Genomic DNA, 24,911 nt, shown 5'->3' with positions numbered 1-24,911 from the left:
CCCCTCCCTGAGACGGTAAGCAATTTTATATAGGTTACACATGTTCAATCATGCAAATCATATTATCATGTTAGTCACATTGTGAAAGAAGATACAGACCCAAATGAAAAAAAAAAACTATGGAAAAAATACAGAAGTGAAAAATAATATATTTCAATCTGCATTCAGACTCTGCCAGTTCTTTCTCTGGAGGTAGATACCGTTTTTCATCATGAGTCATGGTATAGATTATTCCCAGGGTGCTTTTTTTTTTTTTTTTTAGTTTGGGTTTTTTTTAAAGTGAGGCAATTGGGGTTAAATGACTTGCCCAGGGTCACACAGCTAGTAAGTGGTAAGTGTCTGATGCCGGATTTGAACTCAGGTCCTCCTGACTCCAGGACCAGTGCCCTATCCACTGAACCACCTAGCTGCCCCAGTGCTTTTCTTTTATGTAATTGAAGCGTATACAACATGTAAAGAAAAATTTCAGCAAAAAGACCTTTTGAAAGACTTTCCCATGGTTTTTGTTTTCTTAGTAAATAATAATTTTTATTAGCAGTTAAATAATTTTCATAAACTTGAAGCTTGTAGTGTATAGAAAAATGTACACTTTGACAAAACATTACTTCAAAGCTAAAGCAGTACTGAGAACCAAATTATATATTTTTAATTCATTCAACAAATATTTATTGAGTGTCTTCTGTATGTGAAGCACTCTTGATTTAAATAGGGATTCATATTATTAAACACTTTGAAATGTCCTGTTTACATTTGAGAAGGCTTCCATTTGCAATGAATTGTTTACTTATCTATTTGTTTTGGTGTTCTGCCCATTGACTGTTGAATATGCTTCATACCTATTCAGTGTGTGATGCTACTGAGGAATAGAACACATGATATATTTAATTAACTTAATAGTAAATTTACATATATACACATATACATACATATACACATACATATAATTCCTAAGGAATCACTTTGAGTTTGAACAAAAGCACTCAGATAGTCAAACGGACCTGGAATTTCATCAATTTGAAGCCACACTGACTACTTTCCAGGCAATCAGTCAATAAGCATTTTATCAAGTGCTTACAGTGTACCAGGCACTGTGCTGAGTGCTCCTTCTTACTACACACATATATGGCAACCTTTTGTCCATGTCCTATCGTAAGTTCACCACGATGGGAGGTTTGGGAGGAAGGAAATAAAGCAGTTATATAATGCTTACTATGAGCCTAGCACTATGCTAAACCCTTTACAAATATTATCTCATTGGATCCTTACAACCCTGAAAGATAGGCACTGTTATGATTCTCCCTTTTCAGCTGATGAAACCGAGGCAAACAGAAAGTCAAATAGCTAGTGTCTGAGGCTAAATTTGAACTCAGGCCTTCCTAATTGTATCATCTACCTGCCTCAAAGGGTCTACCGAATGTAGTAGTGACTCCTTTACTTTTTCCTAACATGGAGAGGATATCAGTATAGCAGACTGTGGGTTCTGTGTGTACTTGTTGGATGGCATACCAAAGACATCTGGAATATATGTTCTGTACCAATTGTTCTTACTATAGCCCATTAGTAAATACCCCTTTTCAAGGAGTTAATTGATATCAATCAATTATTGTGGCAGAAAGGACACAGGTGGGGACTTATGAGCTCTAGCATTAAAGCAAAACAACCCCCAACACCTCAGAACCATCCCTAGAGATCTGAAAGGGTGTAGTTCTCATGCTCTGGGTACATGACTCCTCAGTTGGGATAATCAACTCAAGACATTCACTACTTTATCTCTATCTCTATCTCCATCTCCATCTCCATCTCCATCTCCATCTCCATCTCCATCTCCATCTCCATCTCCATCTCCATCTCCATCTCTATCTCTGTCTTTGTCTCTGTCTGTATCTCTATCTCTATCATTATCTCTATCTATCTAGGTATGTATCTAGATAGATATAGATATATACATATACACATATATACATATACATCTATACACACATTTATGTATGTGTATATGCATATATACAGAGAAATTGAGATAGAAGATAGATAGATAGATATGGGTATAATCCATATCTATCTAATCTATCTTTCTAGACATACATGCATATATGCACTAAAGGATAAGCTCTATTGATTGTCTACCCAACCTGATTTCATGATCTATGCTATAGACATTCTTCAATCCATTGGTTTTTACAATGGGGATGAATAGTAAGGTTCTCTTCCAGGAGTCTGCAATATTTTAGAGCTTAATTCAACCAAGACAATGTCACCCACAAATAAGTTGCATCTTGAGGACCTCAAAATCCATAAGAAATCCCTCCTAAACTTGTAACGCTGTGATATATTTCCTCCACAATGACAAATACCTTTCATGAGTATGTATCTCGATGTTTTCTGCTTTGCAGATATTTATGTATAACCAAGGGTTGCCCCACATGGAGGTCATGAAGCCAGAGGCATAGAGGAAAGTGAAAGCTAAGAGAGACTAATGGAACTCAGCACAGGGACAAGGGCAAAATCATAGGCATCTGGGGAATTCAGGTTAAAATTTGTGTGTCCTGATACTGGCCCCTCCCCTTTCCTCAGTAATGACTTTAGGAGTCTGGCGAGATTCCCTTAATCTAGATCCCAAAGTCAAGGAAGGTTACATTGGTCCCAGGTCATGAAACAAGGTTATTTCTATCATTATGCATATCAAGGAATCTTGAATAATTTTTAATGTGTGGAAAGGAAACACTTTAGGGAAAGAACGTATTTAATTCTATACTTTGTTCAACTGAATCAAATGCTTTTTTAACAGAAAATAAGCACAACAGAATCTTGTATTCACTATATTTCTCAGTCAATTATGCAATAGTAAGTTTGTGGCCTACTATAGAATAGCACTTGCAAAAGCCTGTCTTGTCCTACTTCACTGAAGATTTCCTTTATATATGATTTTTTAAATTATATTGATGTAAAGTAGACATATAGGTCTATAGTTATTTTTACGTTCTTTTTTTGCCTTTAAAAAGAATAATATTCAACATTTTTAATGCCTTCTATTATGTTTCCCTACTTGTGAATTAAATTTCTTAGACCCATGCAATTGTACTGTCTTTACCTCAGATATTCTCTCTAAAAACTTGGTCTAATCCAGCTGCTTTTCTCATCAAAAAAGATGAAAGAGAAAAAACTCTGTAGTGCCATCTCCTCCATAAGCACTTCCAATTGTGATGGTAGAGTGCAAGTGTGGAGGTCCTAATTCCCTTGATGGTTAAAAAAAATAGTTTTGGGGGGCAGCTAGGTGGTGCAGTGGATAGAGCACTGGCCATGGATTCAGGAGAACCTGAGTTCAAATCCGGCCTCAGACACTTAACACTTAAATAGCTGTGTGACCCTGGGCAAGTCACTTAACCCTCATTGCCCCTCCCCCCCCCAAAACCAGTTTTTGTATTTGCAGACTTTCTATTTTCTTTGTTTGATTTTCATCCTTAAATGCCCTAAGGATGGGCTTGCTTACTTGGGTCTCTTTCTAAGCTTTCTTTACATTGACTTTGCATTCCATTGCTTTTCTTTGCATTATGAGTCATGCAGCTCAACTCTTCCATCATCCTTTTCCCAAAAGATTGTACACATTAGTTTATATTCTAAAGCATTGTTTTCCTTGGTTGCCACATATCTGTTTTTGGAAAATAAGCCAATAAACTTTTACTGACTAAGGAACTTTGGAGGGGTTTTGGATTTCTATGTTATGGCAATTGATTTTCATAAGTTAAATTACTATTTCAAATATTTGTAAACTTTGTTCCTCTATCCATATCTGATTTTTCATGATAAACAATTTCATGAATAGGTCAGGATAGAATTGTTTTAGTGACACAGTACACCTTTTCCCACTTTTATTCTTTCTTCTGATTTTATACTAATTTTTATCTTTGCTCTATCAAGTTGGTAGTTAGACTATACACAAACAGCTGATTAAAAATAATCTCCAGATCAGCATTTAAATATTTCCTCTTTCTTGTGCTTTTTAAAAAAAGTGCTTGTCATGTTCAGCAGGAGAGGCTAAGGGCTGGGGGTGGAGGAAGGGCAGGGGAGGAAGCAACAAATTCAAGTTTGATACCTCTGCCTCTTAGAATACTTGTCTTTCCTCAAGACTCAGCTCAAATGGTACCTTCTGCAGGATGCCTTTCTCAGTACCATTCCTCCCACACCTCTCCCACCAGGTGCAGGAACCTTCTTTTCTACAAGATTGCCTGCCATCTACTCTGCATGTGCCTTTTCTATACATATTTATTTACATATTGTCTCCCTCCTTAAAATGTAAGCTCCTTCAGAGCAGAGACTAGTTTTGCTTTTCTTTGTGTTTCTAGAGCAAAGGCACAATTTCTGGCACAAAGAAAGTGCTTAATACTTGTTTTTTGTTTGGTTAATTCACTAACATGTTAAGTTTAAGGTACTAGGTAGACAATTACGTGGAGATGCCCAGAAGTAATCAGCTGAAAATAAAGGTCTGGAGCTTGGGAGGGAGGTCTGGGTTTGAGTTACAGATTTAGAGTAATCTGCATAATGATGATACTTGAAAGAATATGAAAGAAGGAAATTGCCAAGGAGGAAAAGAGAGAGAAAGGAAAAAAGAGGGTCCAATGACAGAACTATAGGGATTTCTTCATTAAGAGTCTGGGGGAACACAGGGGTGGAAATTAATATTGTACAGAAAAGGCACAGCATCTCTTGTTCAACATAATTCTCTGTTTTAGTATTTTTATTTGTTTGTTTGTTTTTCAGTGAGGCAATTGGGGTTAAGTGACTTGCCCAGGGTCACACAGCTAGTCAGTGTTAGGTGTCTGAGGCTGGATTTGAACTCAGGTCCTCCTGAATCCAGGGCCAGTGCTCTATCCACTGTGCCACTTAACTGCCCCTGTTTTCATATTTTTAAATGTAAATAGTAGGGAATCAGTCTTATGGCAAGATTGGCATAGTCTTTCAAGGAAATTTAGAAATGGTTTAAATCATATCTGAGTATTCATTGGTAATTAGAATAAGTTTTTATTCTGCTCCTCTTTTATTTAATAGACCATAAATACTATATGCCAATAATATATGTATAATATGTAAGTGCTACTTGTTATATATAATATGTATATAAAAACTATATTGATGATCCTCATACTACCTAGTCAGGGTTTTTTTTTTCCTTCTACAATCCCAAAAGACAGTTTAATTATAGAGGACCTTAGACCTATTTTTCCCCTTTAGTACAGCTATAGAGAAGTGTTGAAAGTTTATCCTCAAGTGGCATAGGAAGGAAAACCAATTCTTCATTGCATTTAACAGATATAATGCTCAGTTTAACAATTTCTCAAAGACTTGCGTCTATTCACCAAGTTTTGATCTTTGAAATGAACACATAATACCTAAGTTGATATGTTTTGCACCTATGTAGAAACTTCAAATGGAATTCAATTCAGTAAGTATTTGAGGGCCTGCTTAAGAAAGAATACCTTTTCCATGTTCAGTAAAGGGAACATCTCTTGTATTTTTTCAGGCTCAATAAGATACTGTTCTGTAGCATGCCAACGGTTACGGGTCATTTGATATTTAAACTCATCCACCCTTGTAGGAGTTGTTGCGATTCTGATGCTTCCTGGCTGATGGAAGCCCACCACCTATAAGAATAACCACAAGAAAAAAATATTTTAAATAGTTATTATGAAAAAAACCATGTAATTTCTCTTCTAGCTGACTGAAAAATGTATATGAATAAAGATTTACTAAGAAGTAAGGGATCATAATGTTGGTTAGCATTTTGTTTTTTGTTTTATTTTGCTTTGTTTTTGTGGGGCAATGAGGGTTAAGTGACTTGTCCAGGGTAACACAGCTAGTAAGTGTCAAATATCTGAGGCCAGATTTGAACTCAGGTCCTCCTGAATCCAGGGCTGGTGCTTTATCCACTGCACCACCTAGCTGCCCCCAAAATTGGTTAATATTTTAACAAAAAGATATGGCAGAATAATGGAGAAGGAAATAGCAAGTCACTCCAGTATCTTTGCCAAGAAAACCCCAAATGGGGTCATGGAGCCACACATGACTGAAAAGACAGCAGCAATGGCAGAATAAAAACATATGTACTACTATATTCATATATTAATAACAGATATAAATATGCACATGCAGATTAGGGGAAATCATGTGAAAGAGTAAGAAATTGAGGAGAGTGTGTAGCAGCTGGGATCATGATGTGATATGAATATAGGTCTGAAAGTCAGTTAGGGGCAGCTAGGTGACACAGTAAATGGAGTGCCAGGCCTGAAGTCAGGAAGTTGTTGTTGTTTAGTCATTTTCCAGGCATTAAAGTGGTTTGCCATTTCCTTCTCCAGCTCCTTTTATAGATGAGGAAACTGAGACAAATAGGGTTAAGTGACTTGCCCAAGGTCACACAGGTAGGAAATATCTGAGGCTGGATTTGAACCCAAGAAGATAAATCTTCCTGATTCCAAGCCTATTGTTCTATCTACTGTGCCATCTAGCTGCCTGGAATCAGGCAGACTTGAGTTTAAATCTGACCTCAGACACTTACTAGCTATGTAACCCCAGGCAAATCACTTAACCCTGTTGGCCTCAGTTTCCTCTTCTGTAAAATGAGCTGGAGAAAGAAAAGGCAAACTGCTCTGGTTTCTTTGCCATCATAATCATGATGCCAAAAATTGTTTGGGGGTGGGGGCAATAGTGATCAAGGGAATTTATGATCAGTGTGATGATTTCCCCAATTAACTTGAGGAAATTAAAGGTGGAGAGATCATATACTCTTAAGAATCTACAAAATTTTGTATTTCATCAAACATTGGTTAACTTTCCTTTGCATTGTTAATGTGTCAAGAGGTGGCTTTATATTCTCTTTGATAATTTATTGTACATTCTTCAGGCTTTTGAGTCCTTGTTGTTGATTTGTCTGGTTGTGCTCTGAGCTTTTAATGAGAAGTTTTCTCCTGACATCTTTAGTGTTTCAACCTTAAAACAAAATTCCCCCACCATCCACGTTCTGGTTTCTATTTGTCTCTCTTGATGGGTACACCCCTGAGGTTAAGCTTCAAGGCTGCCTCAGGCTCTTCAAGCAGCAGAGCATATAGGATTTTCAGGTTGGGGTAACTGCCATGAGTCCCCAGGGGCAAAGTGGAGGCAGGAAAAGACAGGTCCCAGGTGGATGTAAGTCCCTTTTCCTTCAGGATTGGCAGAGACATAGGTGCTGATCTCTGCTCCAGTCCTTCCTTCTGTTCTCCTTTCCTTCTCTTAACTGGGCTGAATCTGAATTGGTAACTTTTTCGGGGGTGGAGAAAGGAGAGTTTTTCAGGTAGAAGCTCTAGGGTCTTGGCATTCCCTAACTTAGGGCCAGACCCCAGTCAGAAGACAGCATATTTTTAGTTCCCCCTTTTCTTCTTATTTGAATGGACAGAGTTAGTGTCTGTTTCTTTTTGCTTCGAGGAAGGAGAGTAGAGGATATGATAACAGTCTGCAGCAAGGGGAGAAGTTTTTATGTTCCCGTTTCAGGAACACGGAGACTGATTCAGGATTGTTGAATGAATGCTTTGAGAATTAAAGTTGTCCAATGTTCAATTATATAGATTTTATTCTTTTTCTTAAGGATTTAGCTGTTTCCTCAACATCTGACAAAAAAAAATTTTTTTGGAGGATTAGGAGAGCTTAAGGGATCTGAGGAAATGTATTAATATGTCAATTTGATGGTCACATGACCTTGAAGTCCACTAGGTCATTTTCTTCATCTCCCAAAGGAAGATATGTACTCTCATTTGTGCCTTGCAGAAAAGATGTGGGATACTCCTGATAATTGTCTGGATGAGATTCAGAAGTATGGACTTTTATCAGAGGCATTAAAGCAAGCTGACAGACAAGCTCTTTCTCCCTTTTCACCTTCAGAAAACAGACTAGAGGGCAACAGAGAAGACCTGAATTCCAGGGATGGGGGCAGACTCTGTTCTCATGCATAGTTTCCTCTCTACAGGCTTATAGCAGCAGTATATGGTGAAGGTAGATATGTAATTTGCATGTGCCCTAAGAGGATCTTTAATTGACAATATACCTGAATTCTAGCTTCCTATGTAGAGGAGGGAATTGTGAATATTCCAGTCAGAATGATCACAGAATCTAGCCTTCTAGCCAAAGAAGAGAGATCTCCTGAGCTGCGACAGTTTTGGGGATTTATATCAGGAGTAACCCCAAGTTTGAATATATCTGAGTTTTAAGTTCAGATAATGGAGTTTCTGGAGAGAGCAGGGGATTTTCTGATGCAGTGAGCTCCCTGAAGAAGGAAAAGTATCAAACATGTAATCCTGAGCAATATCAGACTTGAAGAGCAAGGTTTCTCAGGCTGTAAAGGTCTGTCTGGTGGGAAGGGGATTGCTTGTGCAGCAGCCCCCAATATGCGTTAATTTTCCAGTAAAGTCCAAACTATAAGGTGGAAAATGAGTGCTGAAGGGACTGTATAGAACTTTATGGGTAAAATGGCAACATCAAAGGGTTGTCCCGAAAATAACTCCAAGATCAGTTTCCTTTGTGGTTGGGGAGTTGAGTGGAGGAGGGTGGAGCTCATGGACTCTTCAAGTGCTTGACATATTTTTGTATCTGTTTTGGGGCTCCTATAAATCCTTTGTGTCTCATGCATTTTCTGTGGGATGAAAAAAATTAGGTCCCATACCTAATATTTGTACTATACCTTGAATGCTAGAAGTTTGGAATCCCTTTTACCTATGCTTAGGGAAACACAAAGATGAACAATACCCTGAACCCATCAGATTTTCTTAGAACTCCAGGAATTGGCAATGAGCTGTAACGATTGGAATGACACCACCTGCTGGAGACTTACTGTAGAAAAGCTCTGCCATGAGGTGAATATCTCTGAGGGCAAGACCATGAGTCTTTTCTTTGGCGTCAGGAAGTGATGTTTGCTGGTGGGAGGAAGAAGGGGGAGCCTGGCACTCTGACTTGGGCTCTTTCCTGTGAACTCTGGCAGAGAGCGGAGCTAGAAATGTGCTCTCCCTTTAATGGATAGGAATCTAGGCCTTTCTCTCTCTTTACCAAAATCTTATTCTCCTTAATAAATGCTTAAAAGCCTAACTCTTGCTAAAGCTTATAATTTATTGGTGACCACTCATTAGATATTTTAGACAGAATAGCTAGAATTTTAGCCTTAACAGAGCCAAAAGGAGAAACTGATTCTTTGGGACCAGTCTCCATAATTGGATCCAGTGTGTATGAGCCTTGGATTCATGGTTTACATTGATTATGCAACAACAATAACAGTTTAGAGGCAGATAGATGGCTCAATAGATAGAGGGCTGTATTTGGAGTCAGGAAAACCTGACTTCAAATCCAGCCTAAACTCTAGCTAAAATTCTACCTTCTACAGGAAGCTATTCCAATCTCTCTTAACTACAGTGACTTCCCTCTATCCATTATGTCCTATTTATCTCGATATAACATGTTTGTATATATTTGTTTACTTGTCTCCCCCATTAGATTGGGAGCTCAGTGAAGGCAATGGCTGTCTTTTGTCTCTTTTTTTATCCCCAGATCTTAGCACAGTACCTAGCAGGTTGTTGTTGTTGTTGCTATTGTCATTGTTTAGTCATTCAGTTGTGTCTGTCTCTGTGTGACCATAACATCCCAATGCTTGTCTATAGGATTTTCTTTGCGAAGATAGTGGTGTGGTTTGTCATTTTCTTCTCCAGTGGAATAAGGCCAAAGTTAAGAGACTTGCCCAGGGTCACACAGCTATTAAGTGTATGCGGACCAATTTGAACACAGGTCTTCCTGACTCCAGGCCAAGCATTCTATCCACTGAGCCATCTAGCTGCCTCTGCTTGGCACATAGTAGATGCTTAATAAATATTTATTGATTAAATCAATTGGATGTGATGCCTAATTATCAGTTTGACATTATTACCTCTTTCCCATTATTATTCCCAGGGCTAGAGTCTACATAGTTTCTTTCTAATTTCTCACAAATTATTGACCATTTCCTACCTGCCCTAAATGTCTTCTCCATTTTCTACAGAAATAATGGAGATGGCAACTGGTCCTCACAATTAAGCATAATTAACAGGCTCAGAGGACAAGAATATGTTTCAGGAGGTCAATGAAAATGAGGAGAGAGAGAGACAGAGAGAGAGAGAGTATGTGTGTATATACACATACACATGTACTTATACATATATGTGTGTATATGTAGCAATTATATGTGTGTTTGTACACATACATGCATGACTCTTTGTGAAAGCACAAAACCTTGGGAAACAATGTGAGTGCTCTTTGGGGAAAAGCTAAACAGATTGGAGTCTATGAATGTAATAGAATCTTAGACTGTATGAATAATAGAATATAAGAAATGACAAATATTAAAAATTCTAAGAAATATGGGAAGAAATATAACCTGATGTAGAGTAAAGTAGAACCATGATGATAACATACATGACAGCTACAATAACGTAAATGAAAACAGCACCAAAATGCAGCCAATTTCAGATTAGTTGAAATGACCAAGATTGTTCCCAAAGAAGAGGAAACATATCTCCCTTTTTTGGTACCAAGGTGGACATGGAATGATAAGTATACTGTCAAATACAGTCAGTTGTTTTTTGTTTATAATTTTGTTTGAGTTAAAGCAGTTTTGGAGTGTATTGGGCAATGGTTATTATGCTTATGATTTTTTAAAAAGACATGAATACCCAAAAAAGACATGAATACAAGTTATTAATTGGGAAAAAAGAAAAGAGGGGCAAACAAATCACCACTCCAAGATTGAAAGCCAAGAATTCACAGTGGTAACTAGTACAGAAGGATGACCAGAAAGTTATGAAATAAAATTTAAAACATCAGGGACAGAGCTAGAGATGGCTTCATGTCAGAAATTTATACTGGAGTGAGGAGTATACAGCATCAGGGAATGATGGTTTGTCTTAATCCAAACCTCCACCTTTTATGTTCTAGCCACACTTCCACCTTGCCAAGATGTCAGTGCCACTTTGGACCAGACACTACATTTTTCAAACAGCCACAAAAAGGCATCTTGGATTTGTAGAATCATAGCCCAAAGAAAATGTACTTCTGACAAGTACAAACTTTCACAAAAATGGAAAACATAAAATGAAGTATACATAGTCACCTAATATTTCTTGAAATTAGAAAATATTTAAATAACATTGCTCTTTAAGCACCTACTATATGCCAGGCATATATACTAAATTCTGGGATTATGAAAAGAGGCAAAAGACAGCCCCTGTCTCTCTATACAATATAGAAAAGAAGCTATATTCAAGGATATAAAGGAAATAACAACGAGAAGGCACTAGAATTAAGAGTGTTTGAAGAAGGTTTCCAGTAAAATATGGGATTTTAGTTGGAACTTAAAGGAAGCCAGGAAGGTCAGAACTCAGAGGGAAGTAGAAAATGTTATAGGCATGGGAGACAGGCAGAGAAAATGCCTTCCCACCCACCCCTCCCCCTTCCCTGAGGCAGTAAGCAATTAGATATAGGTTATACAGATCATTAGTAATTTTGGAGAGAGCAGTCTCAGTGGAATGATAAAGTTGGAAGCTGGATTGCAAGGGGGTAAGTAGAGAGTGAGAGAGAGAAAGCAGAGGCAACTTTTGCAGGTAGCTATTTTTTTGTGGGGCAGTGAGGGTTAAGTGACTTGCCCAAGGTCACACAGCTAGTAAGTGTCAAGTGTCTGAGGCTAGGTTTGAACTCAGGTCCTCCTGAATTCAGGGCCTGTACTTTATCCACTGTACCACCTTGCTTTCCCGCAGATGGCTCTTTTTTTGGAGCAGTTTAGGCACAAAGGGCAAAAGAGGTATAGGATGAAAGTTAGCAGGATAGAAAGATCAAGTCAGAATTTTTTCAAGATAGGGGAGACATGCACATGTCAGTAGGGAATGAGCCAGTTGATAAAAGGAAAATTCTTTGGAACTTTGAATTCCGGGTTTACTTATTGTAGATGTTGTCCATTGGACTGCTAATGGTTTTTTAAAAAATATTAGTATTATGGGCTCTTAATGGTTTTTAAACAAATCTATAAAATTAATCAGTCAACCTTTATTAAGCCTCTACTCTGCCAGGCACTGTGCTGAGTGGTGAGGATACAAAAAGAAGCAATAGACAGTTCTTCTCCTCAAGGAGCTTATAATCTAATGAATAATAATACTTGTACTACCCTGGAGGGTTGTTTTGAGTCTCAAATGAAATAACATAAGTAAGGCTCTGCAATTTTTTTTTTTTTGCGGGGCAATTGGGGTTAAGTGACTTGCCCAGGGTCACACAGCTAGTAAGTGTTAAGTGTCTGAGGCCAGATTTGAACTCAGGAACTCCTGAATCTAGGGCCCGTGCTCTATCCACTGAGCCATCTAGCTGCCCCAAGGCTCTGCAATCTTAAAACCTTAAGTAAAGCTCAGTTGTTGTCATTGTTGTTGAGGCATATGGAAAATCAGTCATATGTGACTTTCAGACAACTCAGAGACCAAATACAGAAGGATTTCATCTGATAGATTTCTACATATAATGCTGGTGTTTTGTTTTGAGAGTAGCTTCCTAATTACTTTTTTTAAAGGCAGAAAAAATTGATTATATAAAGACTAAATTCTAAGATATTGTAGGCTGAATTGATTTTTAAATGAATCCCAGAGATTTTCACAGCACACTCTAATCTGATTCCTACAATATATCATAATTGTGTGCTACTGAGGTAATTACATGTTCTCTTACACACAGATGAGAAGAAGCAATAAACTGAAAAGGAGAGCATTTTTCACCGGTTTCAATTTCTTTATAAACCTTGCTTATCAAAGCCAATGTTGATCTAAATATGAATTCTTTCATTTAATCCATTTACCTGCCCAGTTTCTTCTTCCAGTTTTTCATAAAGCTTAATGCTATAATAATGTATTTTCTTCAAGTTTATTCCAGGATGAAAATAAGTCGTTAAACCTGCCTTGGAAAAAGGAAAGAAAAAAAAATCCTGTTACCTGTTGAGAATTAAAAAGCTAACCCCACAGCAGCAGTCCCCAGGATAGAATGAGGGGCTTGGCTTGAATGTCACCTTCACCATCAAGCTTTCCCTGTTCTCCCAGCCTAACATATATCTTTCTGTTTTCAGAACTCATAGAGCCTGTTTTGTACTTCACATGTACTAATAACAGTCTCCTTTGTATTAGAACTATTTATGTTTGACCATTAGATTGTATAGTGGTTAGAACACTGGGCTTAAGAGTTAGAAAGATCCAGCCTTAGACCCTTAGACAGTTATTAGCTTTGTGACCCTGGGCAACTCATTTAACCTCTATCTGCCTCAGTTTCCTCAATTGTAAAATGGGGATAATAAAAACACCTACCTCCCAGGGTTCTTGTGAGGGTAAAATGAAATTGTATGTATAAAACACTTTGCAAACCTCAAAAACTGATATAAATGCTATTAGAAGTGGTGTTAAGGAATATCATAGAGGAAATGTGTGACCAGAAAAGGAAGTGGGCCGATCACATGGATAGTGTAACTAGCCCTAGCATTTCACTGGTACCCACAAAATGTAAATGAAAAAAAATACTAGAAGAAACTTGATCCTCTGGGTGAATACCGTGCAGATCTGTGCAACAACATGAAGAATTAATTACACAGAATAAAAAAATCATAGGTGGTTTTTAAGTCGCCCCCAATGGAATTTCCACCCATGTGGAGACCCCAGATCAAGTGAATTATTGAAGTAAATGTATGACTGATTTCTCCTACTAGATTGAAAGCTCCTTGAGGGCAAGGAATTAATTATTGAATTTCAGGCTATTCCTTGCATACACAGTGTCCCAAAAAGCTTAGGGCATTTTTAAGCTTTAATAGCATAAAAATGCCCTATGACATTTGGGACACTATATCTGTCACCAAATAAATGAATGAATATAAAGTGTCAGGTTTAGTCCTTCAGAATTAAATACTGTAAAGATGTAACAAATGTATGAGCTTCCTTGACATCAATTAAAACAAGCAAATAAAAAATAAGATCAAAAAGCATTTATTAGAAGGCACCATTAAATTAGTCTCTGCTCCCAAGATCTACATAATTAAATATAATACAAAGTAGTGGGGTTTTTTGGGTCGGGTAGGGACTATGAAAAGATACAAAGTAGTCCAGGAAATAATGAGGCAGGAAAGAACATTTTCCAGCAAGAGATATACCAGAAACAAAGTAATCATTCTGGATCCAACAATGTATATTCTTTAAAATACAATTATTTGCAGTGATTGTAGTCGTGGAGGTTGTATTGAATTGGATTGGGCTTGTGATTTCACTGATAGAGGGAACTCCCAGTGATGAGCTCTTTAGAGGGAGTGAAGAGGTATTTGAAGTAGGAGGTTTGATGGAAGGAGTGATGAACTGGTCAGCCCAGCCTGTGTAAGAGTTTCAGCTCTGCCACCTCCCTAACTTACAGTATAAATTTAGGTTGCTTCACTTTACATCCTGCTCTGTCCTAGAAGTTTCTCCTGTTCCCTTCAATAAAAAGTCTACAGATAGCAGCAGTCCTTTGTCATATTTAATGACTTGCTCAATGTCACATGGCTGTTGTTGTTGTTGTTGTTGTTAGTCCTTCGTTCTCAAAGAGGACCATGTCATCATTATGATGTCATGACTTGTAGTGAATTGGATTTAAGTGAGGGAGGGCTGGGCAAGGTCACCAACCTCACTCTTTCCTCCAGAGCCTTCTGGATCCAGTGGCAAGATATATATATATATATATATATATATATATATATATGTTAAGATGACTGGAGATGGTCCTGGATGTTTAAGGTAATTGGGGTCAAGTGACTTGCCCAGAGTCACACAGCTAGTAATTGTCTGCATCAGATATGAACTCAGGTCCTCCCAACTTCAGGGCCAGTGTTCTATCCATTGCACCACCTAGCTACCCCGTGTCACACAGTAAGAAGTGGCAGGAATGGGATTTAAATGCAGCTTATCTGATTCCAAAATAAAAAATAGTCTCTTTCTTTTAGAAATTTACATGTAATCATTCTAGTATATTCAATATAGACTCTGTAGGGCTTCTTTACCAGGGGTCTGTGGATTTTAAAATACATACATACATACATATATACATATATGTATGTATGTATATATATATCTTAAGTTTTTTTTTAAAAAATAACATGGGTTTCTTTTGTATTCTGAAAAGGTATTCATAAGTTTTACCAGACCATCAGTGGAGTTCATGATAGGGAAATAGTCAAGAACCCCTGGTCTGGAAACAGAGTAGTATAATGAATAAACAGTTGGCCTTTGAGACAGGAGAGATGCAAGTTTAAATTCTGCCTGAAGCTTATTGGCTACATGACCCTGGACAAATCTCCTAACCTTGTAGTGGCTCTAGACATCTTGCTAAGATTGTAAATTTCATCCATTTTAGTTTGCTTTTGTTTTGTTTTGTGGGGCAATGAGGGTTAAGTGACTTGCACAGGGTCACATAGCTAGTAAGTGTCAAGTATCTGAGACCAGATTTGAACTCGGGTCCTCCTGAATCCAGGGCCGGTGCTTTATCCACTGCGCCACCTAGCTGCCCCAAGATTGCAAATTTTAGAGGGGGCAGCTACTTGCATTGATAGTGGGAGGTTTTGGTTTGTTGTTGTTTTTTCTTAATCTAGGAGTTCCTAATACTAAACAAGGAGAAAGGTGAGGCCAGGGAATCATAAGTAATGACTTTATGGTAGAAAGTGGTCAGCAGGGGCAGAAATAATGGCTTAATTATATGTGCATCTCCATCTGATCTCTATTCCCTAGCACAGTGCCATGAACATAGTAGAGGTTTGTTAAATGCTTGTAGAATGAATGGATAAATGAACAGATTAAAAGCAGTTATCTTACTGCATGCCATGTAGATCCAGCAGTGAGTTCAGATGCTTCCAGTAGCACCACACCCTTCATTCCAGCTTTGGCCAGATGGTAAGCTAGGCTCACACCAACACAGCCACCTCCAATGATTACTGTCTCTGCTGTGTCTTTCCATTTTGTTTCCGAAAAAGAAGATTCTTTCCTTCCTCTGAAAAAATAATTAAAAAGTCATTTATCTTCTCTACTCCTTCTTCATATAGATCCAAATCAATTCTCACATGTAAATAAATGCTTCTCTGAAATCCAGGGAGATAGGTACTTTGTGGAGTTACAGTATATCTAACTCTTTTGGAGAATTGAGACAAGTAGCAATAGTTTATTAATTCAAATCAATAAGCATATATTGAGTACCTTTAAAAATAGAGGTAGCTAAGTAGTATAGTAGATGGAACACTAGGGATGATTTTAGGAAGACCTGAGTTCAAATTTGACCTCACTGGGGCAGCTAGGTGGCTCAGTGGATAGAGCACAGGCCCGGGAGTCAGGAGTACCTGAGTTCAAATCCAGCCTCAGACACTTAACACTTACTAGCTGTGTGACCCTGGGCAAGTCACTTAACCCCAATTGCCTCATACACACAAAAACAAAAACAAATTTGACCTCACTTACTACCTGTGTGACCCTGGGCAAGTCACTTAACCTCTCTCTGCCTCCATTTCTTTAACTGTAAAATGGGTATAATAATAGCATTTATTTCTCACAGGATTGTTGAGATAATCAAATAAGATAGTGCTTAGCACAGTGCCTGGCACATAAAAGTGTTTAAAAAATGTTCTTTTTTCCCCTTCCTTCCTTCCATCCAGCTTAAACTGTGCCACTAACTATTCTAAGCACTGGTGTTACAAGGAAAAGCAAAAATAGTCGCTGGTAGTGAGGGGTAGGGGGCAGGTTGCCCTGACTCCAAGTCAGTTAGACCAAAACAGTTTGCTCAGTGCAAACTCACCATCTCACAAGTATGTATTTTATTTGTGTAGCCTGCTTTTGTTCCCATTGAAGTTCATTTTATCTGTTTTGTGCCATTTCTAAAGCCCACAGAGAACAGTTTGAATATTGCCCATGAGGATGTTTTCTTCTTATGCAGATCACAACCCCTTGGTCCCTTGGTAAACCACCCCATGAATTGCTATGGGCAAAAATCTCTAACTTGTAGCTACTATGAAGGTCCAAGTTTGCACCCCTCTCTGGGACCTCTCCATGACAGTCCCACACCATTGCTAAGACCCAGGCCTGCCCTCCTCCAGGGGTTGCCAAGTCAGACCCCTCTTTCCTTCCCCTTCTCCTGGGGAGTCCTGGAACAACAGTTACCCTCCTGGGGGCCACCTTCCACCACAAAGTCTCTGTCCCCCATCCCCTGGCACAAATGATTTCTGCACCCTTTAGTACTCCTTCAACTTTACCCTGGACACCAGAATTCTATGTTATAGCTTTGAATCCAGATTTCCTGATTCCACAACTACCTGAAAGTTATGATTGAAAAAAGAATCTGGATACAATATTATAAGAAATTAAGGATAAGATAATAGGTTGGGTAAAAAGAGAGGCTGAGAAAGAAAATAGCAAATAAAAATAAGACAGAGGGAAATTCACAAATAGTAATTATAACTTTGAATGTGAATGGGATGAACTCACCCATAAAAAGGAAACAGCAGAATGGACTCATTTTAAAATGAGTGATATACACAAAGTTAATATAGAGGGTTGGGGTAGAATTTATTATACTTCAACTGATGCAAAAAAGACCAGTGTAGCAATTATGATCTCAGATAAAGTTATGGCTAAAATAGACAGGATTAAAAGAAATAAACAGCATAACAACATTTTGATAAAAGATACCATAGACAATGAAACAATATTAATATTGAACTTATATGCACCAAATACTATAGCATCTAAATTCTAAAAAGAAAATTTAAATTAATAACAAGTAGAGCTAGATAGTAGTACTATAATAGTAAGGGACTTTGATTTTCCCCTCTCGGAACTAGATAAATCTAACCCCCCCCCCCCAAATACCAGAGAAGTTAAGGAAATGAACAGAATTTTAGATAAACTAGATATGATAGATATCTGGAGAGAACTGAAAGAAAGTAGAAAGGAATACATCCTTTTTCTCAGTGATTAATGGTACCTTTAGAAAGATTGACCATATATTAGTACATAAGAATATTATAGTTAAAAGCAGAAATATTAAAAGTATCCTATTTAGACCATAATGCAATAAAATTATATTTAATAAGGGACCAAAGAAACCTATATTAAAAACTAATTGAAGATTAAATAATCTAATCTTAAAGAATGAATGGAACAAAGAACAAATCATAGAAACAATAATTTCATTAAAGAGAATGTCCATATTGAAGCAACATATCAAAACCTATGGGATACAGCAAAAGCAGTGATTAGAAGAAAATTTATATCTTTAAGTGCTTACATTAGTAAAAGAGAGAAAGAGCAAACTAATTAATTGGGTATGCAATTTAAAAAACTAGAAAAAAGAACAAATTTAAAATCCCCAATTAAACATTAAATTGAAAATCTTAAAATTAAAGGCGAGATTAACAAAATTGAGAGTAAAAAAACCCCATTGACTTAATAAATAAAACTAGGAGCTGGTTTTATAAAAAAACAAAAACAAAACATAAGTAATTGGTTAATCTGATTTTTAAAAAGAGAAGAAAACCAAATCACTGGTATTGAAAATGAAAAGGGTAAATATATCACCAACAAAGATGAAATTAAAACAATTATAAGGAGTTATTTTGCCCAATTATATGCAAAAAAATTATAAATTTAAGTGAAATGAAAAAATATTTACAAAAATATAAACTGTCTAGATTAGCAGAAGAGGAAATAGAATATTTAAGTAGACCTATTTTAGAAAACAAAATTGGGGGCAGCTAGATGGCTCAGTGGATAGAGCACCGGCCCTGGAGTCAGGAGTACCTGAGTTCAAATCCGGCCTCAGACACTTAATACTTAACTAGCTGTGTGACTCTGGGCAAGTCACTTAACCCCAATTGCCTCACTAAAAAAAAGAAAAGAAAAGAAAAAAGAAAACAAAATTGAACATGTTGTAAATGAGCTTCCTAAGAGAAAAGCATCAAGACCAGATGGATTTATAAATTAATTCTATCAAACATTTAAAGATCAACTAATTCCAATATTAAATAAATTATTTGAAATAATAATATGTAAAGAAGGGATTCTACCAAACTCCTTTTATGAAACAAATATGATACTGATACCTAAACCAGAAGAGTAAAAACAGAAAAAGAAAATTAGAGACCAATTTCATTAATGAATATGGATGTAAAAATTATAAATATAATGCTAACTAAAAGATTACAACAATATATTACAAAGATTATACATTATGATTAAGTTGGATTTACACCAGGAACACAGGTATGGGTTAACATAAGGAAAATTATTAACATAATTGATTACATCAATAATAAATTTTTTAAAAATCAGGATTATATCAATCAGTGCAGAAAAAGCTTTTGATAAAGTTCAACATTCTTTCTATCAAAAACACTTGGTATGCACTGGCCCTGGATTCAGGAGGACCTGAGTTCAAATCCAACCTCAGACACTTAACACTTACTAGCTGTGTGACCCTGGGCAAGTCACTTAATCCCAATTGCCTCACCAAAAAACAAAAACAAAACATTTGGTATAAATAGATTTTTTCTTAAAGTGATAAAAAGCATTTATCTAAAACTATCAGCAATCATTATCTGTAATGGGGATAAACTACAGACCTTCCCAGTAAGATCAGGTATGAAACAAGGATGCCCATTATTACCAATATCATTCAATATTGTTTTGGAAATCCTAGCAATAGGAATAAGAGAAGAAAAAGAAATTAATGGAATCAGAATAGGAAATGAGGTGATAAAACTATCTCTTTTTTTGCAGACAATATGATAATAATCCTGGAAAATCCCAAAGACTCAATGAAAAAGTTAATTGAAACAAATAATGATTTTAGCAAAGTAGGAGGATATAAAGTAAATACACACAAATTATCAGCATTCCTATATATCACAAACAAAATTCTGCAAGAAGAGATAGTTTTTAAAAATCCCATTTAAAATAACTTGAGACAGGAGGCAGCTAGGTGGTGTAGTAGATAAAGCACCGGCCCTGGATTCAGGAGGACCTGAGTTCAAATTTGACTTTAGACACTTGACATTTACTAGCTGAGTGACTCTGGGCACCAGTCACTTAACCCTCATTGTCCTGCCAAAAATAAACAAATAAATAAATAAAAAGAACCGAGATCCAACGTTATGTCCAGACCAAAAAGCCTTCTTGGCAGGGCTCAAAAAGGCTTTTAAAAACCAAAGAAGGGGCAGCTAGGTGGCTCAGTACATAAAGTATCAGCCCTGGATTCAGGAGGACCTGAGTTCAAATCCAGCCTCAGACAATTAACACTAGCTTTGTGACCCTGGGCAAGTCACTTAACCCTCATTGTCCTGTGCAAATAAATAAATAAACAAATAAAATAAAATAAAAATGAGAGAGGTAGAAGAAAAATAGAAAAAGAAATGAAATGATGGTTACACTGGGAAAAGAAGCACAAAAGTTGAGAAAAACAATTCCTTAAAAAATACAATTGGTCAAATGGGAGAAAAACATAGCCAAACAGAAAAGGAGGTGTAAAAGCTTACTGAGGAAAACAATACCTTAAAAATTAAAAGTGGGCAGATGGAAGCTAAAATAACTTGACTGGGAGTATACCTGCCTAAACAAACCCAGGGACTATATAAACAAAATTATTTTTTTTAATTTATGCAAATAAAATAATATTTAAATAATTGGAGAAATATTCATTGTTCATGGGTAGACGGCCAATATAATAAAAATGATTAATTTTGTTGAAGCTAATTTATATATTCAATGCTGTCCCAATTACCAAATTACAAAAAACAATTATTTTACTGAATTAGAAAAAATAATAATTCATTTGGAAAAACAAAAAGTCAAGAATATCAAAGGATATAATGAAAAACGAGTATAAAGGAAAGATGTTTAACAGCACCAAATCTTAACTGTATTATAAGGCAGTATTATCAACACTATCTGGTACTGGCTAAGAAATAGAAAGGTAGATCAATGGAATAGAGTAGACATACAATTTACAGCAGCAAATAAACATAATAATCTTGTATTTGACAAATGTAAAGACTTAAGATTTGGGAATAAAAATTCATTATTTGGTAAAAATTGTTGGGAAAACTGGAAAACAATATGGCAGAAACTGGGCATGGATGAATCTATCACACCATTTACCAAGATAAGGTCAAGAGAGATACATGACCTAGATATAAAGAGAGAGTTTACAAGAAAATTAGAAGACCATGGAACATATTACTTGTCAGATTTATGGATAATTGAACAATTTATGAATAATAAGGGATGGGGGAAAATTAGGTGTAAAATAGATAATTTTGATTACATTAAATTTAAAAGGTTTTGTACAAATAAAATGAAAATAGCCAAGAACAGAAGGAAAACAAAATTTTGGGGAGAGAAATGTATAGATAGTTTATCAGATAAGGGTTTCCTATCTAAAATATATAAAGAACTTTGTCAAACATATAAGAATACAAGTCATTCCCCAACTGATAAATGATCAAAGGATAGAAACAGCCAGATTTCCAATGAAGAAATCAAAACAATTTATAGTCATATAAAAATGCTCTAAATCATTATTGATTAGAGAAATTGAGATTAAAATAACCTTGAAATATCATTCTACATCTACATGTTGGAAGGGGAAAGTGACAAATGTTGGAGAGGATGTGGAAAAATTGGGACACATTCATTGTTAGTGGAATTGTGAAATAATCTAACCATTTTGGAAAGAATCATGCCCTAAAAGTTATTAAACTACCTATACCCTTTGACCCAACAATACCACTGTTTGGTCTATTTCCAAAGATGATTGGGGGGGGGAGGTGGAACGAACCTATATGTTCTAAAATATTTATAGCAGCTCTCTTTGTGGTGGCAAAGAAATATAAATTTCAGGGATGTCCTTCAAATGGGGAATGGCTGAACAAGTTGTGGTATATGATTGTGATTGAATACAATTTCTATAAGAAATGATAAACACAAAGATTTTAGAAAAACCTAGAAAGACTTGCACAAAATAATGAAGAACAAAATGAGCAGAACCAAGAGAACATTTTATACAGTAACAGCAATATTGTTTTAAGAACGAATTTGAATGAATAAGTTATTTTGTCCATTATAAATACCCAAATTAACTATAAAGGAAATATGAAGAAAGAGGCTATCTGCATCCAGAAAAAAGAACTGATAAATAGAAGTATATATAAAATAATTCTACATATATGTGTATCTATATACATATACATAAACACACATACCTAGCCATGTCAGGGGGAGGGGAGGGAAGAAAAAAAATTTACAAGATAATTTTGTTGTCATGAATAGCAAGTCATGAATAGTAGATTTGCAGTTTCATGTACAATCATCTTTTATGTACTATGTTATGTAAATACATGTTTTATTCCATAAATTAAAAATAAAATATTTTTTAAAAGATTTCTTCGTGGTCACACAATTAGCATGTGGCAGAGGTAGGACTAGAACACAGGACTTCCAGAATTTCCAACTACCATATCATACTATTTCTCTTCTACACCACAGTACTCAATATAAAGATCCATTTTTCTTTATTCCTTTAACTGTTTTTTTAAACTATAACTTTTTTATCATCTCCTTTTGTACTTTGAACCAAAACAACATGCTTTGTGTTTCTGTGGGTTGGCTATTTTCCATAACAAATTAATTTTTAAACCTCAAATGTGTATTTCTCAGTGAGCAACAGACGTAAAGAATATCAGAACTGAAATTAGATCTTAGAAATTATTTTGTTCAACCCCCTCATTTTACAAATAAGAAAACTGAGACACAGAAAGAACAACTTACTTAAGCTCCTGGGCTAGTAGGTAAAAGAGTTTGGAGTAGAACCCTGGTCTCTTAAACCTGAAAGATAGGTGGTGAAGAGAATAGAGCATTGGGACTCGAATCTGGAAGAACTGAGTTCAAATCTGGCCTCAGGTACTTAACTTTGTGTAACTCTGGGCAAGTCATTTTAACCTCTGCCTCAGTTTCCTCAATTGTAAAATGGGGATAATAATAGCATCTACCTTGTGGGGTTGTAGTAAATATCAAGTGAGCAAAGCACTTAGCACAGTGCCTAGAACACTGTAGGTGTTTAATAAATGCTTTTTCCCCCCCCTTCTTAATTCTCAGTCTAGTGCTCTTTGTTACAACATTGGAGGTTTGTAGAGTTGCCCATTACATCATGGTTTATTTCCCTTGTAAGGGAAATAAGGATTTTGGCCAGATAGAGTCAACTTAAATATTTTGATAGTCAATTAAGGGAGGTATAAAATGTAGAAACACAAGCACAGTCTTTTCTATTCAGAAAGAATCAAAAGTTATCTATTTGTTTATTACAGAAGCATCAGATTTAGGGCTATGAGACCTAAGAAAACAACTAGTCCAATTGCCTTGTTTTATAAATAGGGAAACTAAGGCCCATAGAGACCAAGTGACACATGGTGGCAGGTAATATAAGGATGGGGGAGATTTCACACTGGAATTCTTTTCTTCCCCAACTCTATGGTTCTCCCTGAAGCTTCGCCATGCTCCTCTGTTTCCATCTATCTCATATTGGGTGAGTCTTTTTTGTCACCTTAATCTAACCATCCTCCCAAATAGGCATCATTTGTCATCTGAAAAGGCAGCTGTGTTTACTCAGCACAAAGTAAAACAGAGAGCTTATGATTATCTGGCTAATATAATAAAGCAGTTACCAGAATGGGTTATGTGCGCATAAATTTTCTTATTTAACTGTCAACATGTAATCCTTTTGACCACTGATCAATTCATCTTTGCCAAATCTTTATTTCACTCTTAGTAGTGAACAGTCAGCGATTCAACAACTGTTGATTGGCTGCATACAAGTACCAGGTGAGAAGCATTGTGGGGTAACGAGAGAGAGAGAGAGAGAGAGAGAGAGAGAGAGAGAGAGAGAGAGAGAGAGAGAGAGAGAGAGAGAGAGAGCGAGAGAGAGCTGTCCTGGGAGTCAGGAAGCCTCTCGCCTCTGACGCTAGTACTGGCTGGTTGACTCTAGGCAACCAGTTCTCAGTTCTCGGACAATATACTAAGACCCTAAGTTGCACCGTCTTGATAGACGGTGTTGCTCACTGGAAGCTGCCTACACAGATTTTGGGGGAGAGGGTGCGGGGGGGGGGGAGGAGATGCATTGGCCGCTGGGAATAGAAAGAAGAAAAGATGCGCCATCCTTTCTTTCCCTCAAGGAGTTTGCACTACTTATTATTCATAATAGGGAAATTAAATCGTAATATGATTTAAGTGGCACCTCATGAAACAAAGGCTCTTGACCTGTAAGACTGGCAATATTAAAAAGCAAAGACGCTCTACTACCAGCCTTAAATCCTATGGTTGTCTTGAGAAACGATAAACTGGCAAAGGCGCTGGACAGCTCCATTAGCTCTCCTTCCTCCCGAGACTTTGTTCTGCCTCTTAAAAAACTCAGACTGAACTAGAGCTCCAGCCCCTTCTCCAACGCTTCCACCCTCACCTCTCAACCCCCGCCCCAGCCCTGTCCCAAGCAGGCCCAGGTCTGCTCACTCTCGCACTCACCCTTCCTGGAAGGGGAGCCCGCTGCTGCTGCTCACAGACCGCAGACAGCTGCCCGAGGCCAAGGTGGACTCTACGGTTCTCAGCTGAAGCCTCAGCTGCCTCAGGCCACCCAGAAGCATGGCTTGGGTACTTCAGGATACCTGCGGCCCCCTAACAATTCCCGGCTGGTGTCTCGAGAAATGATCCTGGACGTTTCTGAGGAACCAGGCGCCCCAGTTCTGATAATGGCCCCTTAGGGGCAGCTTGCGGTTCCATCCACCGCAGGTGTTGAACAACTCCCGGAGT

At 37.0% G+C, this 24,911-nt stretch overlaps 1 protein-coding gene across 2 annotated transcripts in view; it reads right to left on the bottom strand.

The window, feature by feature from the left end:
* Window positions 1–24,896, bottom strand: part of DMGDH (dimethylglycine dehydrogenase) — a 96,181-nt gene extending 71,285 nt beyond the window's left edge. For both annotated transcript variants that reach the window (XR_006356430.1, XM_044005159.1), the window contains exons 1-4: window positions 24,627–24,896; window positions 15,888–16,062; window positions 12,872–12,970; window positions 5,475–5,639 (exon numbers count right to left, since the gene is read on the bottom strand). Coding sequence is in view for 1 of the 2 variants with exons in the window: in XM_044005159.1 (XP_043861094.1) it covers window positions 5,475–5,639; window positions 12,872–12,970; window positions 15,888–16,062; window positions 24,627–24,745 (558 nt within the window). In the remaining variant the exon portion in view is untranslated. The remainder of the gene's footprint in view (window positions 1–5,474; window positions 5,640–12,871; window positions 12,971–15,887; window positions 16,063–24,626) is intronic.
* Window positions 24,897–24,911: the final 15 nt, after the last annotated feature.

This window comes from Dromiciops gliroides, chromosome 1 (genome assembly GCF_019393635.1).
Source record: "Dromiciops gliroides isolate mDroGli1 chromosome 1, mDroGli1.pri, whole genome shotgun sequence".
Lineage (NCBI taxonomy): Eukaryota > Metazoa > Chordata > Mammalia > Microbiotheria > Microbiotheriidae > Dromiciops > Dromiciops gliroides.
This window is presented reverse-complemented; position numbering and strand designations above follow the sequence as displayed.